Genomic DNA, 20,312 nt, shown 5'->3' with positions numbered 1-20,312 from the left:
AGCGCGATGCTCCACCCACAACAATGGCGTTAGGAGGTGGACTGTTCGAAGACGTCTGAATTCAAAATGTTGTCATTTTTGAGTGAACGTTGACGTGATAGCCCACCGATTGAAGTGCTGCCTTGGACTACCATAAATTCGAGCTACGGCAGGCGAAGTTCGACATTCGCAGTTTAGTCCTGCTACCCGAACCAAGTACAATATCCGTAACCCGCAGTTAGGATGGAAGTCCTCCGCGCGATTTCCGACCGATTTTGGAGCAGGCACGTGTGGCTGCCTCCAAACTCGACGTGGGAAGATGTTTCCAAAAATGACGTGATTCAGCACACCATCTCAACCGACCTGATTTACCCCATCCCTATGGCCCTGATGGTTTTGGTCATTCGTCTAGTGTGTGAGAGGTAAGGACATGAGTCAAGCCAGGAAAAGCCGGCAAGGAAACCTCGCCCTGTCACGCAATGTCACGTGACACGCCCATTCGGGTACTAAATGCGGCACCACAAAACCATGTTTCACCGGAAATTAAAGGGGCAGCTTATACCAGCTCCCCTTTGAGCCACAAAACATACGATGCTACGCATTATGAAAACAATTAAAGGCCGGAAAGCATGTTTTTCTCGAATAAATGGACGCAACATTCTTATCAATAAATCTTTGATAATATTATATTTTCGTCTGATTTGTCGTGTTATGTGTTTACAGGGTGATGTTTGCACCCCTCGGGGTTGCCCTTGGCCTCAAGAACGTTAAGTCAAAACGAGCCCCACCTAATGCTGTTTTGGAGAAAGCCTATGCGAAAATAAAAGGCCCGCATACACACAAACTGGTGAGTTATCGCTTCGGTGTAAGCGCATGATTGTGCATGATCAGAATTTAAAATGAGCATGATTGTTTTAGATTCAGGGCTTGTCTAAACAACTGGACATTTCCGAGAGGCAAATCGAACGATGGCTCAGGCTGAGGAGGAGCCAAGACAGGCCCACTACGCTGACCAAGTTTTGTGAGTCAAGGTAAGATAAAGAACAGACACGCCGATTGCTCATACCAGATAAAATTTTGCGTCTCTAATGATTTACGAAATTGATAAGGACGGTGATTAATAACTATATAATTATTTCTGGTAGAAGCGAGTCACCTCATCGGCTCTCTTGTCTCTTATTTAAACTACTGATAACATTTGGGTCACTTGAATTCGGCTGACTCGTTAAAATGGTATGATGCTGGAGCAAAGTTCACACTCGCAGCACTTTATACTAATTCCCTGAGTCAGTCCATACTAAAACGTCATAAATCATAATAACAATGAATGGCAATATACATAAAACCTTGAAATATCAGCTCTGGGGATTTGCATGTCTTAAGAATGAAGCATTAAGCATTAGGCGTTAATAATTCCTGTTTTACAGTTGGCGCTGCTTCTACTATGCCATTTCTTTTACATACGGCATCTACGTGCTGCATGACAAAGTGTGGTTCAAGGACATCAACCACTGCTGGTACAACTATCCTCATCAACACCTGACAAATGATCTTTGGTGGTACTACATGACCAATATGGCCTTCTACTGGTCCCTGACCTTCTCTCAGTTCTTTGACGTGAAACGCAAAGACTTTTGGCAAATGTTCGTTCATCACATCGCCACCCTGTTGCTGATGAGTTTCAGCTGGGTTTGCAACCTCTACAGAATTGGATCTCTGGTCATCATAGTACATGATATTGCCGATATATTCCTGGATGTAAGTTCTATTAAAAATCTGTAAATTCTTTGCCAATGTTTATTCATTCACTTGCAGGGTGCAAAGGCAGCCAAATATGCTAACTACCAAAGGATCTGTGACTGCATTTTCGCGCTTTTCACCTGCGTATGGATCGTGTCCCGTTTAATTGTGTACCCATTCTGGATCATCAAGGCGTAAGTTTTGGTGCAATTTCCTTGGACAATGAGCTCATATTTGATTTGCATGCAGGACATCCATTGAAGCACCTACAGTCGTAGAGATGTTCCCAGCGTACTACATTTTCAACTCACTTCTGCTTTTGTTACTTGTCCTGCACATTGGTTGGACATACCTCATCCTCAGGATTGTACAGAATTCAATTATGGCTGGAAAGGTATAAAACCCTAATATATTTTAACATGAGAAGCTAACTGTATTTTTAAATTCAGATGGACGGCGACGTGAGGAGCTCCTCAAGCGATGATGAATTTCCATCGCCAATAACTGATGATGACTTAACTAAGTCCAATAACCACAACAGCACCCCTACCAAAAATGGAAAATTGAATTGAAACATCTTGAAAAGCATTTAATGTTTCTTCTTCCAACTCTTAATTTATATGACCATTCAGAGTCATTTAGCACTTGTCTTCTAAATTGTTATTTGTTGCTGCCAAAATTAGTTATTTGTCTAATTTATGTGCCTTGTGTATTGAAGCCATGTAACTAGATTTCATAGATCATTTAAGGAGCAAATGTTTGAATGGTAGAATGCTGTAATTTTGGGAACATATTTTCATGTTCAGTGTTGAGTTTGCATTTGATATCCTAAGACGTTTAATTTTGCAAGTTGAATTTGTGCAATCATCAGGCCATGTAAATTATCCGTGTCTATTTCACGCTGGAGAAATAATTCGTGCGAGTGAGCGTTTTAAGTATGCAACTGGCGCGTAAACTGAGTAAATGACTTAGGCAATTTTTGCATGCCAGAACATTCATCGTTGTTTGTGTAAGTTCCACATTCCCATCTTCTAAGTCCCTCACAGCATTTAATCTTTGCGAGTCATCACTTTTGTGCTGTATTTTCTAAGTACACTACTGAATACAAAGTTGTTTTTTTATTTACTTGCCAGCCAAATCTTGTGCATGTAAGTCTTAACTTTCACTGCTATGTCAAAGATGTAAATTAAACATCACAACACGTAATTTATGCTTTTTTAATTATTAAAGAAATTGTAGCCCGTTCAACATTAACACAAGACGCTTATTCACTGGAGATAAAAAGAAAATGAAATGAATAACAAAATCAGTAATTCAACCAGTTTGTGCATTAATAACAGAAATATTTACTTCTTCTTCTTTGACTTGGAATGTGTTGTAGACTCAGATTCTTTTTGCTTCTGCCATTGCAGAGGTTTTCTCCTGTACATGGGCCAAGGGGGAACAGTCAACTGTAAATTACGAATTAAAAGATAAAAATGGAATCAAGTCTACCGCATTTTTTTAAATGAATTATGGGAAACTTGGTGAAAGATTGTCAATATTTTCTGTGCTAGGAAACAGCTAAGCGCGAGAGAGAAATCCAAGCAAATTAACACTGGGTGGGGTTTATTGCTTCAGGACAAACTGCACATAATGTGAAAAATCTCAACTTATTGAGAACGACCAGCGCTCATAGACTTTTTAAGTGGACAAGAAACATTTAAGGACTAAGGTAATAATCTGCTTACCAAACAGGCAAGCACAAAGCCGGCGCCGAGGATGTAAACAGTTTGGGAGAATTGCTGGATGATGTATCCCCAGACAAGTCCAACAACCTAGAATTAAACTAATTAAAGCATTGAACAAGAAAAATAAAACTGTTGAATTGCATTCATCATTTAAATTATGAAAGTGAAACCCCTTAAATGTTGTAAAAGGTTAATACTAAATCCTATTATGTGTGTATATTATACATAATATCTACAGCTACAGTAATAACATTATCCGAATTACATATTGTATTATGATAATGTTTCACACACATTTTTAGCATTTTTGGATGTGAATTATAGGTGCTTTAATTGTGCACGTCATGGTACACAGTCACGCTAGGTTAGAGAATTTTTTCGATTAATTAACGTGTATAAATGAGTTCTCAATAAAATTAATGGATTAATGTACAAACCCCGAAGAGTGTGATGATCAATCTGGAAAGATTTTCTGCTCGTTTCTGCCCATCATAGTCCTAATCAAACAAAATAATTTAATATGAGGCATAAAAAGGTACGAAATAAATATATTCTTTCGCTTACCATGTGCGTCGGAATTGAATTTATGAAATCCATTGCTAGAAATTCTCGCCAACAAAATTTTTGTTTTGGATTTGGACACAATATTGACGTGTCCCACAACACAACCCACACAAGCGCTGGCGTTTGGCGTTACAACTTGAAGCGCACCGGCGAGGCAGTGGCAGATCACCGAAGCTAACCCAAGCCATCCAGCTGGCGGCGTGACAAGCAAAAACAATATTGCTGAAGAAGAGCAAAGTTGCGTCTTGCGTCGTTAAATTCTGTTTCTGCATCTGCAAATCAATTTCAAAATGATGATTACTAGCGCAGGTGAGTAAATTTAGATAATTCATCATTTCCACTTGAAAAGTCTCTCATTTAAGTGTGCTTTAAGAATGAATACATTTGTTTTTAAATTAAAAGATGCTAAATTGGAATCAAACTCATGAACCCAATGGTTTTAAGTGACTCAACTTTCATCAAATCATTACAGATAATTCAACTGATGTATTTTGTGTGGTGTTTTATTATGCAAAATAGGCTTTTAATTTAAACGAAGCAACGTAGTATTTCCAGATAATAACATTATAGTTTAATTACATTTTTAGCCGGTATTCTATCGCTGCTCTCGGAGCCGATGCCAGAGCTGAAGATCTACGCTCTGAAGCAGTTGGACACCATAGTAGACCAGTTTTGGCCAGAGATATCTGAAGCTATTGAAAAGATGTAAAAATTTTATAATTTTAAATGACTAAAAAAATTTAAATTGATTTATATATATATCTAGTGAGATCCTGTATGAAGACCAGAATTTCTCTCAACGGAAATTGGCGGCTCTGGTGGCTAGCAAAGTCTACTTCCATCTGGGCTCCTTTGAGGACTCTTTGACTTATGCTTTGGGGGCTGGAGAGCTCTTTGATGTGAACTCCCGCACTGAATATGTTGACACTATCATTGGTATTCTAATAATCAAGCTAAATTCTCAGAGGTCGCCTAAAAACTTTTAAAATTGCCTTTTATAGCTAAGTGCATTGACCAGTACACTGCTCAGCGCGTTCGTTTGGCTGAGGCCGGCGACCTGAATGGTGGTGCTATCGACGAGCGCCTCACCAACATTGTCCGCAACATGTTCGACCGATGTCTTGCAGAGGGACAGTACCGCCAGGCCATTGGCATTGCTCTGGAGACTAGGAGCATGGATGTGTTTGAAGATGCCATCACCCGTGCTGTAAGAACTTCATTTTTATTAACTAAAAAAATGATATATTCTTGTGGTATCTTTGTAACTGGATCATTGTTGATTTTTTTCTGATACATACTTGTATGATTTGGCCATTTTTAACGAGTAAATTAATTCACACAACTGAATTGGCTTGCTGATGATAACGTGGCGTTCACTACTAAGTATCATTGAACCATTTGGCAAAATGTTTCAACAATTCGCTTGTGAAAATTTGCGCATTATATTTTGAATACTTAGCTGTGTTGCTCTGTAAGCATAGTGTAAAATTCTCACTCTAACGCGTTACAAACGCTTTTTGCTGTTGCGTCGCTGGGATTTTGTGACACAAGATTAATAATTTGATGATTGGAAATCAGTTCATCGCTAATATCCCCAACAACAATGCTTAATGACAATCCTGGACTTGTCAGCTGTGACCAATCCACCTTCAATGAGACACTCTTGCTCTCAGCTAGCAACATTCTCTTTCTGCCGGTCTGAGCACATCATGCTCCTGTCGACTTTCGCATACATTCCAATTCACAAAGACGAAAAATCACTAAAAAAAACTCAAATGCTCATTCAGATTTCGATTAATTCAGGAGACTGAAGAATATTCTAAAATATGAGCCAAGTACTCTAAATAATTTTTTTAAAGCTACAGGAGATGTTTTAGTTTTTCATTTTATTCCTTATTGAGGGAAAAGCTGCTTTCATGTTATTTTTGCTTTTAGAACTCAGAAAAATCTCTGAAAAAGCCTAGATTTACTGAAGGAATTCCAGTAAAATAAATACCTTTTAACTATCACTTGGGAATGAACGTTTCATAAGGGATAGTCCCAAAGATCAAATACATCATTTTCACAAATGAACTGTTTACTTTTCAATTCATAAAAGGAAAATCACTTTAATTGTGATGGTATATTTATGTTTAAGACATAGTGCCAATCAAATTTTCGTTACAGGAGGACAAAGCAGAAATGCTGAGCTACGCCTTCAAAGTAGCCATGTCCCTCATTCACCAGAGAAAGTTCCGCCACGAGGTTCTTCGCAGCCTGGTGAAGCTATACCGGAATTTATATACTCCAGACTATGTTAACATGGTCCAATGCCTCATCTATTTGGAAGACCCCTTGTCTGTGGCTCAGTTGCTCACAAAACTTGTCCAGACGAATGAAGTATATCCTACTAACTTTTAACTTCTTTACAAGCTTAGAGATATTTATCAAACTTTCAGGACAATGCCCTGATGGCGTATCAAATTGCATTTGATCTTTATGACTCAGCCACCCAGCAATTCCTTGGTCAGGTATTGCAAACTCTGAAAGCAAGTGCACCCATACCTTTTGATGAGAAAAAGGAAAAAGTTGAAGGAGAGAAGGTGGTTGCTGATCTATCTCAGAAGGTATTTTTATTTTTGTGTACTGATATATATGTGCAGTTTTATGATCTATATATTGGAATAGAGTCCAGAAGTGCGAGAGCAACAAGGGCGGTTTGAGAAGCTGGCTAAAATCCTATCGGGAACTGTCACCATTGAACTTCATCTGCAGTTCCTCATTCGCACCAACCACACGGACATGCTTATTTTGAAAGCAACCAAAGATGCAGTGAGAGTGTCCATCTGCCACACAGCTACCGTTATTGCAAACGCTTTCATGCACAGTGGCACTACTTCCGACCAGTTTTTGAGGTGAATAAGAGTCTAAAGAAATGTGAAATTTCAAAACAAAATAATTTAAATGTCACAGGGAAAATCTTGAATGGCTGGCAAGAGCTACAAACTGGGCAAAGTTGACAGCTACTGCCTCTCTTGGAGTGGTTCACCGAGGCCACGAGACTGACGCCTTGACTCTAATGCAGAGCTACCTCCCTAAGGAAACTGGATCCTCCTCAGGCTATTCCGAGGGTGGCGGTCTCTATGCGCTTGGCCTGATCCACGCCAATCATGGCACAGCCATCTGCGACTATCTTCTGCAACAACTCAAAGACGCTCAGAATGAGGCAAGAGCCTAGTAATTGTTGCAGAGAAGATTTTCTAATAATGATCTATTCAGATGGTTCGCCATGGAGGATGTCTCGGCCTTGGTTTGGCAGCTATAGGCACACATAGGCAGGATGCCTATGAGCAGCTGAAGTATAACTTGTATCAAGATGATGCAGTTACTGGAGAGGCTGCCGGAATAGCCATGGGAATGGTTATGCTTGGCTCTCAGTCTGCTGATGCCATTGGAGACATGATCGGGGTAACTATTGCTATTAGATCATATAATTTTCGTGTTTCTTCAAAACCTATTGCTTCAATAGACGGGCTTGTTCATTACTTTCAGTATTAAAATTTTGTGTCTAACTTATGAGAAAACTTCGCACTGATAAAAATATAATGTGTTGTAAAATCAGTACGCTCAAGAGACCCAGCATGAGAAAATCCTTCGAGGCTTGGCAGTTGGCATTTCTCTTACCATGTATGGACGCTTGGAGGAAGCTGACACCCTCATCGACACTCTCATTGGCGACAAAGATCCCATTCTCAGACGCTCTGGTATGTACACCATTGCTATGGCTTATTGTGGCACAGGCCACAATGAGGCTATCAGGAAGCTGCTGCACGTCGCTGTTTCTGATGTCAACGATGATGTTCGTCGCGCCGCAGTCACTGGCTTGGGTTTCCTCCTCTTCAGGTAGGACACTTTATTTTTTATTGAAAATATTTTACTATTACTTTCAAATTTTGATCTATAAATTACAAGAAGTGGGTATATTCTTGTGTTGGGAGTAAAAAGCTAATCTGGCAGTTAAACTTTCCAGTGAGTTTTTTATGGAACTTTTCCACCTCGTTGTGGGACTTAGAGCTTCTTTAGTACATTGAACAATAGCAAAAGTTTTGTGAACGGTAACAAAAGTTAAGTCTTCGCGCCTGTTAGGCAAAGTGCCACAATGAGAGAAATAAAGCAAAGTTTTTGCCGTCAGCCACTCAGTCGAGCACTAAACAATGATCAATCGTACGCAGTAAGGATTGGAAAACTGATTTATTGAGTGGTTGTCTTCGTCAGTTCGGATATTTCATTATGGCCGCCCTCGCACATCAATATTGGACCTTGATGCTTCAATATCGCTGACATTCATACGGTTTCTACTGGGGATAGGCGAATTTGGATACGCCCGCCGTCGCAAAGGATCCCAAGCTTTTTATTGACCCATCGCGCCGATTGATAGATGAGCCTTTTAACCCTCTTACCGAATGCTCATCGGCCTCTTTTTCGACATTACGATCTCGCACAACTACTCTCAGAGCTACATCAAGGCCTGTTATAGTTTGCTTTGTTGTTGACGGCGTTCTGTGACTTGATAAATTCTGGTCTCGCTGTTACGGGATAATTGCTTTTGCGTTTATCAGACCAGAAAGTGGAGAAGTTTATTTATTGGCGACGCACAACAAATGCCATTGGGTGAGTCTCTTTCTCCCTCTTGTGGAATTACAATGGGAGAGTAATCAAACTCGACTCGCTGTGAGGGTGAGCGAGCAAAATGCCCCACTCCCAACTAATTTTCACGAGAGCTTAGAAACTTCTAATTCGCGACGCCCAAAGTAGTTTAGAGACTTCTATGTTGGAATTATTGTTGCTCTCCATCATGTTCTGCATTGAATTCGGCCTTGGGGATTTTATATTTCACAAGACATAAATTTGATTTCTTGTCACAAAGTCACAAATTGAAAATTTAACTCTAGAGTGTACAACGGACATCAACAAACAAATAAAAGCAAACGTTCACAATTTAATATTAGCGGCGTCACATATAAAGTTACAGTATTTATATCACAGTTCAAAAATGTTTAAAATCGATAGGCAAAAGCCCATATGATTAAAAAAATACAGCCGTTTGTCACAGTTGTGTGATGCTAGTTGCTTTTAAATATTAAAAAGTGGAAGCCATTGCAGGCGTGTCGTCTGAACACATGTCTGTTTGTGAAAAAGGCCGACTTCCAGTACTGGTCAACCATTACAGGGAAGACAAAAAAATCCAGGATCTAAACTGGACATTTGAAAAACCTGGCTCTGATTGAATTTTTCTGTGCAAGAGAGGAAATTTGATGTGCATAAGATTATCCTTAAAGAAGCTCGTGTCAGATTGCTTCTATGACAGCCTGGATTTCATGAATTTCTAAACTAAAAGAGTGCCTTTTAAAATCTAGATTCTACTGATTCTAATTTTTGAAAATCGTTAAGATTCAAATATGTGCAAATTGCTTGAGTGCCGTAGTTGGCATTAGGTCTAGTTGGCTAAATCAAATAATTTTAAATTCAGTATTTATTTTTGCTAGAGGAAAATATCCAGAAATTTCGTCGCTGTTACAAAGCTATAAAAAGGTTAAAACGTGATATTCCAAATTCTGCTGTTAGGAAAATGAAAAAACCGAGAAAGAGACTCACAAAGCGAAGCAAGAAACGGAACGAGAAGTGTAGACATATGAATAGCTTGGAAATCAGACCACCTCTTTGATATCACGGAGACATTGACAAAAGAATATATTTTGAAAAATAAAAATTCCCTCGCATTCCTCCGACTTTGACGTTCCTTTATATTTCGTGCAAGATTTCCTTGTTTGCATTGAATAAAGGCGTTGCTTTTTTGTTATATTTTTCTCACTACGCAACAATGACCACTTTTTTTATCCTACTCTAATTCTTCTAGTTTAGTAAAAAGGCTTTACACTGTATGAAGTTGAATGAAACGACAAAAGTTTCCACATGGGTGGCAGATATTTTACTAATTAGGTCTGGGGGAAAATCTCATTAGCCACCAGCACAAGTGACTTCACCCTGACCATATTATTGCCAAGTCAAATATGCAGTGATCCGACTACTCCACTTCCAGTAAAAACTAAATTAAAAAGGATTCTTCCATTTCCCCACCAGAACAAATTAAATTGCTTGATGGTAATCTCTTTGAGAGGCTGACGGATTCAGCGAACTCATTTTCCTTTCGCGAGCAGAAACCCATTTACATCATACATTGCTGGCGGGGAGACGATTTCCAAGCCAAGATTGAGTGTTCCTGCTTTTTAAAAATTCATCGCCCCAGTTATTAATGCGCCCTGGCGCCCGAGGGCTGCAGCTAATGAACACCAGCAATAATAAGGGGCGCGTTTAACCGTGTGCCGTCTGCATGTGTAATTATCATCGAGACGGCTGTCGCTCTCCATTAGGAGTCGTGAGTTATTTCAGTGTCAGCATTTGCACTATGTGCATATAAGCGGAGACAGACAAATAGATATATCGCTTCACAAAAGCAGTAGCTCCGAGGTGGGTTCACAAGAGCCTGCTCAGCAAAGGGGGTCCAACTGGAGCAAGAAAGGGCACAGTTCAATTGGAGACCTTTGAGCTGAACAAAAGAGACTAGAAAGGACATATATTATCCGTTTCACTCAGGTTAACACCTACGACTGCGAGCAAAAACTCAACTCTTGAATATTTTACAACCCAGTGGTGCTAACATGCACGATATTCTAAAAGAGAAGGTTTATGTAAAGTGAATTGAATAATTTTTATTGTTGGAATTTGCTTATGTTACGATTATCTGACACGATTTACATAATTTTTAATCAAGTTTAAATATTGCTGGATTCTGTTGCTTTATATAACTCTAAAAGCAGACGTGTTACTGCTTCTAACGGTGGAATGGCAGAGAAAGTTGATTGGAAACCCTTGGAAGGAGCCATTAGCCAATATCATTATAACTGCAGTGAAAAGTAACACCACTGCAAACTGACCAGATCTCTTGCCGCATAGGGCCTGCCTTTTTGTTCAGAACGCAGTTGTTTGTTATTTGTGTTGCTGCTGCTCGATGGAGCGGGAGGAAAGCTGCGCAAGGGTGGGTAATGACGTAATGACACCAGCATTATTGGAGTGTTAACTGTGTTGCAATTTTTGCCGCAAGCTAAAGCAACAGAAGTGTAAAATACGTTGCTCTGGGAATCGCGGCAGGTGAGACGGAGGAGTTAGCTCGGTGCTAACTTGGTTGTTTGCTTACACGTAACAATATTCCTGAGCCTACAGTATAATGAGCTCAAGCAGCGCTTCAATCGTGTTCACGAGTTGCGCCACATGTGAAATTTTATTTGAATTGTGCTCTGCGCATGCAGATTTAACTGACATCGAGGTGTTGTCGCGCCACCCAATCCAATAAAACCATAAACTTTCTCTTTGCAGACGCCGAAACATCATCCACTTGAGCGTGCACTTGAAACTTAATGCGTCTACTAGACGCAGTGGCGTTACCAATGACTTTTTTCATAGATTCAAAATTGTAACCAACTATGTAGATAATTTTCTTAAATCACGAACTTAAAAACGATTTTTTTGGAAGTTTTATCGATTTAAATCTTCCGAGCTAGAACGCTAGGCATTCGTCTCGTGAATTGAATTCAAACCTGCTGGAAAAGTTTAACCAGCAAGTAGCGAGTTAGACTGCTTTCGCAATCCTCCCCAATATGGATGGACACGCCATTGCAATGCTAGAAATTCGAACGGTGGCTTTCATCAACCTTGAATGATAACAGTCGAATACAGAAACACAAAGTAAAATATTGTTTGCCGTCTTCATCTTTAAGTTCTTTTGTTAACTGAAGGCTTCTTTTTATATAGCCTTTAGGTTTAGCGCAAGATATATGTACAAGTAAATGCTGTTCCAATTTCAATGTTAATATGATATTTCTGGAGCAGGTAACTTAGAGCTGAAATACTTAAGTGCATATTTCACGCAATTCATCTGAATACATATATGCAAACGGATAGTGCACGGATGTGTTGAAGGAAAGTTAAGATTTGACTTGCAAATTGCATATGATTTTCTAGAATGAACTGATCGTGCATATTATGAATGAGTCGCTAACCTACTATCTCTATTCCCATTTGCACAGTTGGTTATAAAGGAAATTAGAAGCAATCCGTCCCAGGGAAAGAAAGTATGCACATTTACATAGTCTTTCTGCAGTTTCCAGCTGTCATTAAATAGCAGAGAGCAAAAGCAAACTTGACTTATCTCCCAGAGCAGAGGGGTTTGTCGCGTGGAACGGACATTCTGTCGTGCATTCGAATTTGATATTCATCCTGTTGATGCTGGCTGGAACTGTGTTATGTGGATGTATATATTTATGTGCATAGAGTAGTACCGTTCGCCAAAGTCAAAAGCCAAAGCGACTTTCGCAAGTGACTCGTCCGCTCCATCCCACGCATTTGATTAACTCTGTGCGCATTCGCTGCCGCTTGTGTTTGGTTTCGAATCCAACCTCAATTGACAGACGTGAACGAAATATCTACTGACTGACCACTATGAGACGATTAACGTTGGCAAGTGATAATCTACATATCGGTATCAAATGAGCTAAAGTAAGATTAGATTTGATTGATTTTTTAATCAATAATACGTCTATGAAATATGACACATCTATGATGCAAGCAGAAAACAGATTAGCTGCAATTTCAGAGTTTTACATAACGCATTCTCTCCACTAAACTAAATCTAGGAAACAATTGCTGCCAAACCGCTGCAGATTCAGATTGTGTTATAATATGATCATGTTATATTTTTTATACTTAAGCCTTCTCTCTCGAAATTTGTGGCTCCGCATTTTTCACATCGTTGTCTAAAATTTCGTTTTACGGGCACTTCTATCCCTGCGCACATGAAAAGCTCCAAAGGCTCAAATTCACAAGAGGAAAATTAGCATATGGAGTGCAAAAGGACTCCGCTTGCCCCGCTCTCCCGGAAAACAGAAGGCTACTTCCTCTTTAAAATTGCTCCAGCCGTGTGAGCAGAAATTGAAAAAAAGCAAGTGCTTGGGTTCGCGCCTCAGTGGGGGTTGGGCCCCCAAATACGGCCCGTTTTTTTCTGATTATTCTTGCCAACTTGAAATTACGATTGCTTGTTCGTGCGTGCCAGTTGCGTACACAAACATGCACTGTCAACTGACCTCCTGCACATCTGCACTTCCCAGCTGGAGATTTATTATGCGAACAGCGCCAGTCCCTCATCATACGTGTTGGCCCGCAGAAATTAATCGGTAAAAACTTTGGCAAAAAGTCTGGCCGCTGGCGAAAGTGTTTTCTGGCAGAGTTTGCCCGCCACCTGCCACGCGGCGGAGGCTCCATTGTTGCGTGAATTATTTATCGTGTTGTCAAAACGAAAGTCTCTTTCTCGCGTCGGTCAGCCGACTCCATGCATTATTCATGAAAAGCAGCACGGTAATCACAATGCAACTACCGCCGGCCCACGCTGAAAAAAGCTGTCCAAACAAAGTAAAGACCACCCAATCTGATTTTTTAAAATTGGTATGCGTTGAATGGATTCGTCTGTTCACGCTTGAATGGGAAATTCGTAAATCAATTTTAAAGCTAATCAAGCGAGATGAAGCAACTAGGAAATTCAAAAGAGAGACGTCAGAGAGAAATGCTATCTTTTTTAACCAACGCTTTGTTTCATTCCGGCCGACGGGTTCTTTCTTTATGTCTACTTGAAGTAAGTCTGGTAATATAGCACGTGTTGAGCCTGCGAGCCCAAATGAAGGGATTACCTGGAGTCAGCTGCGAAATTAGTTTTGGTTTTTCCTTTCTCGTCCTCCAACTAGCTGCCCTGTAGAATTTTTAATCTTCCCCTTGGCGGTCATGTGTATGTTGGATTTACCTGAGCCCGCAGCTCGTATTATTGCACGGAGCAAAGCTCCTTAAAGGAGCGCGTTGGCTCGTTTTGGAGAAAAAATTCCAGTCTTTCGAGCCAAAAGTCAACCTCCCTCAATTGGATTGACCATAAAGTCAGTTCATCTTCTTATAAGGAGATAAGAAGAACTAATAACGCAGGCTTAAGAAACCTATTAGTTTGAGTAGGATAGGGTGCATTAATGACGGTTTTGATACAAATGGTGATGATTTTATCAAACACGAAATTTTACATCAAAGTAAAATATAGTAGAGCGTAATGTTACCTGCGCGTTTTCACTTTTGAGGTCGAGACTGATAAATAATGCAAATCAATTTAACAAAGCAGCAAGGACTGAAGTAGCGGAAAGGGTCCACCCATTCATAGTGCGTGCTGTAAATATGTATTTCTGGTTTAATTAGTTGCCCGAGTGGTCTGGGCAAATTAATCATCACTCACTCTCACGTGGAGGGAAATGGGCCTAGCGCACACGTTCTCAATTTGAAATCTGCTGCCTGTTTGTTTGCTGGGCATGTACGCGCCCACCCGTTCATCTGTTGAGCATGCTTCGACGCCAAACAAACGGCCGTGAAAAGTAATATCTTCTAGGGAAAGCTTTGCGAATTCCTCTTTTACCCGATACGCTGCCAATAGCGAGTAATAACAGTGGCAGCCGCCATTCATTATTATCTCCCTCTTTGAATACAAAGAAGCTGCTTTTCGAGTGTATGCAACCTGCGCGACACAAAGGCCCGACTCGTTGTATAACTCGCTTCTTACTCGGCGAAGAGGAGAATGATACCTACAAATTTGAGCTTGGCAAGGGAGGGTCAATCCACGTTGGAAGTTATCAAGCTAAAATAACATCCTTTGAGATCGTAACCCCCTGCCTTCGCGCTCTTTCTGCTATTCCCAGAAAATGGAATCTGCTGCTGCTTATCCCTGGCCTGACGTGCCTTTGTACTTTTAACTGTCTCCTCTTTTAAAACAGACATGGAGCTCGCACGAATGGAAAAAAGTGTTTGCAGGTTTTCACCGCTCAGAGGGAGAATAATAGCTTTTGAAATCCATGGTCACAGTGGCGCACAGAAGAAAGAGAAATGACTGCGCAACCGAAGCTAGCAGCCACGGGGCAATTCGATCTGGGGCACGCACACACACAGGGGTCGCTTGGATGCACTCGCTCTGGCATTACTTGTTCGATCTGTCATTTTAAAAACTAATTCCGCCTGGGCTCACAGATTTACGAGCGCCAGGTTGAAGCCAAAAAACAATCGACCTCGTTTCATGCCAACGAATGACCACCAAGGCCAAGATGAGCGCGCAAGATGACTTGATTGATCGCTTGATTGTCATGAAGAGATAGATACGAGTGACACTTGCCGCCCCCCAGTTTTGCATATTGCTAACTGGGGCTGAAAAAATGCCACTTGAAGGGGCCATCGAGGTAAGCCATCGTTGGCGGTAAGCGACACCGACACTTGCCCTCGCTTGCATTCTCAAGAGTCTTTGCATTTTGTGCTGAGGCGCGTGCACTCATGTTTATCGCAAATGGAATGGCAAACACAAGAACCTGACGAGGACCCCCATTATCGACGCATGCGGGGTTTCAGTCTAAAAGCTCGCTCCGCACTTCCACTTTCCGTACCACCTGACAAGATATTTTTGTCTAAATTTCAAAGTTTAGAATCAGGACCACGTGCTCGTTTCTGACTGCATTAAAAGTACGAAGAAATTTAGCATTGCAAAATAAATACAACATTGCTGGTTTGACAGCATTTCCTGATAACTTTTCCTTTTTCTCTGCCATGAAAGTATATTCTGCGCTTGGTATACTGCCATGTTTGTCTCGTTTGATATTGCGGTGACGGCCGTGAAATTTGATGTAAATTTGCGCGTGATTATCGTGCAAATCGTCTTCGTGACATGACAAAATTTAATCTCGCCCCCGCGTCTCGCGTTGTCATCTAATATGAATGAGCCTAGCAGGCGTATTTGCTGCTAAATATGGATGAGCTCTTTTTCTCTCTTTTTTGCGCGCGCGATGTGCGCTTGTATGAGCATTCCTACAGGCACCTTTCCGCTTTCGCATGGTGCCGCCTCGAAATTCGATCCTGAGAACTCGCTGCCAGAGAGACCGAGGATGCTCTCCGTGCAAGAAACGGCTAGCGTGCAATCTTCTAAAAATGTGCTCAATATCGCTCAGTTGCCAACTGATTGGTACGGCTTGCGTTTATTATTTACCCTTCTCCCAACTTGTTTGCTCTCGCCTGGTGGATTTCAATTAAGCCCAAATTGTCCTGAGCAGGGTTGCGCAATAACAATAAAAATCTGCCAGCATCGAGGAACAGATTATTTTTATGGCTGTCGGTAAACTTTACGGAGCACCAGATGTATAATATATTATTGTGTCGGAAGTCTTTCAAAAGTACCACAGCATTCGTGGCGAGACTCTTTCCATACGTTCCATAGGATATAATTTTTTGACCTTATTTTCGGTAGGAGAGCAACTTTCTCTGCGGATTATCTATCCGTTACCATTTCGCCCGTCTTGAAATTTTCCCTCTCGGAATGTACGACCTCTTAAAGAACATTAGCAAGAAAGACCTGGTAGTGCTATTGGCGTTTTACAGCGTAATGGGTCCGCTCCCTTATTTATGGTTTGAGAGTCCCAACTCCAAACACGCAGCCCGTGCTTTTGGTAACAGGGAGATTTGGCCTCCCTACTACGGGAGATTTGGCCTCCCTACTACACGCTTTTACATCTTTTTGATCGCGACAATCGATATCCCCGCATCAAGGTTGAGCTCTCGAGGAAATATTGGCATAAATATTTTTCGCTAAATTGAGGATAACGGAGATAAGGGGAGGCCGGAACAACCACCTATTATAAAGTTTTCATTTTTTACGTACGCGAGGACAAAACAGCGTTTAAATTTTTCATCCGTCTTCATAAAACGCTTCCTGGAGACAGAGGAAGGAAGCTTCAGCAAAATTTATTTTAAGTGACACTTTTATGAAAGCTTCTTGTCACTGCCAAACACATAAAGCCAGTTTTATCGCCACGAAGCGGACAACAGCCCTCTGTGCCCCAGCGGTACTTATTGAATTTCGGTGTAACGTGACGCGACTTGGGCTTGAGAGCCGACTGGGACAGGTAATTTGGCAGTTTGGGCCAATTGAACGTGAAACGGGCGGCGGCGATAATCTTTCACCGAGTGTGTCCTTTTCATTTGGTGGCCGTTTCAATCAAGATCCACTTGGCAGACCCGTTTCTTTCTTTCCGCTGCACGCCTCCTTTTTGTATTAGATGAATCGATGTGGGTGAGAATGAGAGGAGCAGTGTGTCAAGATCTTTGTGTCTCGCAGACGCGTGTCACTTCATCGCAGGGGATTAGATCGGCCGGTGCTCTATTTTTCCGCCTGCCAATGCCAAAGGGGATTGATTGAACGCTCTCGGCTCGCAGGCACGCACTTCGTGATCAGCAGCTGATGTTAATCGCCTCTCCTCGACTTTCTTTTCTTCCTTCTTTTGTGTACGCTCGCTCTCTTTTTAATTACCAAACCCAGTTTTCTGTCACAGCCAACCCGTGCTCTCTGCCCTCGGAGCGACGCAAATCGTGCGGCAAGGATTAAAAGTTGAGCCAGCGATCATTATTCCGGTTGGAAGCTCAAGTTCGCGTTCTCAGCAAATAGCGATAAAGTTGGGCTTTGTTCGTTTTACTTAACATCAGGATTATTGCAAAACTTATCGTTAAAGCAAAGAGGAAAAAACACGCCTTCCAAGTCAGCTAAAAAAGTTGGATTGTTTTGATATAGACAGCAGAAATTCTCGACTTCCACCGACATTATTAAGGAAGAACGCCCTCTTTTTGGTCCGCATAATAGAAGGCGTTCAATCGTCCTGAAAATCGAAAGAAATTTTTCCGAAATCCACTTAGTTCCTTTCTCCACGTTTATTCGTCTGCAAAGGAAGCCATGTTGCTATTCTCTCAGCAGCGTGGAAAACAGATTTGCAGCCAGAAACGAGCTGTTTACAGTACGGTTCACAAATATAAACACTACTCAGTCAGCGCTGTTGCTGGTGGCGTGTTGCGCCGTCAAATGAAGGGATGATATTGTTATTATTATTGTTCTTGCCACGCGAATCATTGCGCTGATGGAGCCAAAGGGCTGTCAGTGAGATCTGTTCTAGGCAGGGCTGTGCGCTGTGCATCGTATAGACCATGGTGTCTAACTCTTTTCTTGAAGTTAGCTTTGAACTTATCTATAGTCTCTCACACTTGCAAAGGCTCCCACGTTGGAGCAGCACGCGAGGTTTAGTTGGCCACTTTGTCAATTCACGTGTTCCTCTCAGCCCGCTAAGAATTTATCTTACCGTGACCAATAATCTCGAAATATCCGTTAACTTCAGTTGAGATTTTCGCCCCTGCGAACTCAATCCTCTACGCGTTACAAAAACGTTGTAATTTAATATACTGTTACCATTGTTACAAATTAAAATTCAGTTCAACTCACTCAAATGCTGTATGATATATATTATTTTTGTGGAGGCGCGCAGCTCCCTATTAAAAGTTTTGGATACACTTTTCATTGTGCTTTAGAACATTACTCTGCAAATGACATCAAACGAGCGAAATGTTAAGTTAAACTCCAGCTTGCCTGCTTCATCTGTCCTAAAATACGTTGGCAGGTGCTATAATGTTATGTGTCTGCGTTTACTGAAAATTTAAAGGCAGACGTAGCGTAGATACTCATTAAAAAATTCAACCTCTCGTCCCTCTCAATGGCAAAAACTTAGCGGGAATGTGTGCCCTAAAGAAAGTGCAGTTTGAAGAAATATAAATCGCACACTGGAAGAATTTCTGCATATACACATGTTTCACTTTGCGTAATGTGCTCTGGGTGCACCTTTGAAAACAAACTCCGCCTTACGCAATCTACACACGAAAGAAAATGCGCGCTCGCTGTTCCTCTTCATCGATTCAGCGTTTTGTCTGAAAAAGTCCTCTCGTGTATTATTATCATCGCGCTCCAGCATGCACACGCTCCACGGGACACACATACAGGAAACGGCTCGAAAATGAGCGGCTGGCTGGTTGCGCTGCAAAAGAAGCCTGGCCGGTTGTAATGTCCCCAGCGTCGCTATTCATTTCCTCTGCGAGTCGCCGGTGATTGTTTCATTTGGTGGGCATTGTTGACCGTGCCTGCTAGGACATTTGTCAGGCACACCAAAGCAACGCTTGCTGGCCGTCACGCCCCGACACGAAATTCGTGATAAATTGGTCAAGTCGACTGGCCGATCATCATGCACGGAGAATAATTATTTAAACTAGTGCCCATTTGCTCAATGAATGGCGAATACACACACGTTCCCTTGCGAACGAGCTCGTTCGCCATTCTCTGCGGCAACCTGCCGTAATTGATTAGCTGCCTGAACTACGCCGCTAGACTGCCGATATTCAAAGCACAAAACATCAAACAAAACTAGAGGTACCATTTAATAGGCCTCGGAGTCGGTAGTTTATTGAAGCGAATTGTTTGAACAACCTCCAAATGAACCCTCTTCTCGATTTCACAAATGTGTCCATGTTGCATCAACACAAAATATCAGAATATCAACCCTGTGACTGTTTAGTTCATGTTAACGTAAATGAAAATTAATCTTGAAATTCTGCACAAATATGTAATTTTTCTGCGTCTTTGGGCTGTGCCGAAGAAGCTGTATAATGATTTTGTTTATTCCTACTTGTAATCTCGTTATTTTAAGAGAATTAACTTAAAGTCATTCTGATAATGCAAGCACCATTTTCTATGATGCCCACTCCATATCATGTTGTGGACAGCCGATCGACTTTTATACTTTTGACACAGTGATAATCAATAATTGGCAAAGTAAGCCTGCAAAATAGCATGCCATAAAAAGGAAGGCACTAAAAAAGCCGCTCACTTGTTGCTGAAATTTTATGACTTTATAACGCTGCCACGGCTTTGAACAAAGAGCCCGCAGACTTTGGTGTGCAATTGAATCACATGCTTGCTTGGGAGTAACTCGGACTGTCGGTGTAATGTCTGTTCATTTTTCTTCGCCTGCACGACGGCCGGAAATTAAGGGCGAAGCTGGCCGCTTGATGGACTGACAATGTGATGATGACAAGCTTTGTCGTGACACTTTCCAGTGTCATCCTGCAAGATTGTGTTTAATACGCCGAAATTTTAAACAGCGCCCTACACCCGGCATCCATGAATTTCGAGCTGAAATTAAGGGAAACTAACTCTAATTAAACATAAAGCTCTAAGAGAAATTAAATATTGATCGATGAATCACTCCCGCGAGCTTGCAGTTTCCCTTGTGGTTTAGCTTTTCTTTGTTGACGGCTACATCAGAAGTTACAGAGCAA

At 41.3% G+C, this 20,312-nt stretch overlaps 3 protein-coding genes across 3 annotated transcripts in view; 2 read left to right on the top strand and 1 right to left on the bottom strand.

Annotated features, from left to right (window-relative positions):
* On the top strand, positions 1-2,925 carry schlank. The gene is made up of 7 exons (XM_065477090.1): positions 1-401; positions 703-826; positions 898-1,010; positions 1,407-1,737; positions 1,795-1,913; positions 1,969-2,113; positions 2,169-2,925. Exons 1-7 carry the CDS (start codon positions 223-225, stop codon positions 2,289-2,291), a joined length of 1,134 nt encoding a protein of 377 aa, XP_065333162.1. The 5' UTR covers positions 1-222; the 3' UTR covers positions 2,292-2,925.
* Spase12 (Signal peptidase complex subunit Spase12) lies at positions 2,921-4,169 on the bottom strand. The gene is made up of 4 exons (XM_065477100.1): positions 4,014-4,169; positions 3,887-3,946; positions 3,450-3,536; positions 2,921-3,170 (listed from the first exon to the last, which is right to left on the bottom strand). Exons 1-4 carry the CDS (start codon positions 4,044-4,046, stop codon positions 3,066-3,068), a joined length of 285 nt encoding a protein of 94 aa, XP_065333172.1. The 5' UTR covers positions 4,047-4,169; the 3' UTR covers positions 2,921-3,065.
* Rpn2 (Regulatory particle non-ATPase 2) overlaps positions 4,170-20,312 on the top strand; it is a 56,155-nt gene continuing 40,012 nt past the window's right edge. Inside the window, exons 1-10 of the mRNA XM_065477063.1 lie at positions 4,170-4,322; positions 4,601-4,718; positions 4,780-4,949; positions 5,015-5,220; positions 6,180-6,392; positions 6,452-6,619; positions 6,681-6,907; positions 6,966-7,218; positions 7,272-7,460; positions 7,615-7,895. Of these exons, the coding sequence (XP_065333135.1) occupies positions 4,304-4,322; positions 4,601-4,718; positions 4,780-4,949; positions 5,015-5,220; positions 6,180-6,392; positions 6,452-6,619; positions 6,681-6,907; positions 6,966-7,218; positions 7,272-7,460; positions 7,615-7,895 (1,844 nt within the window). The 5' untranslated portion in view covers positions 4,170-4,303. The remainder of the gene's footprint in view (positions 4,323-4,600; positions 4,719-4,779; positions 4,950-5,014; positions 5,221-6,179; positions 6,393-6,451; positions 6,620-6,680; positions 6,908-6,965; positions 7,219-7,271; positions 7,461-7,614; positions 7,896-20,312) is intronic.

This window comes from Cloeon dipterum, chromosome 2 (assembly GCF_949628265.1).
Source record: "Cloeon dipterum chromosome 2, ieCloDipt1.1, whole genome shotgun sequence".
NCBI lineage: Eukaryota > Metazoa > Arthropoda > Insecta > Ephemeroptera > Baetidae > Cloeon > Cloeon dipterum.
Note: the sequence above shows the minus strand (reverse complement) of the source record. Positions and strands in the feature narration are given on the sequence as shown.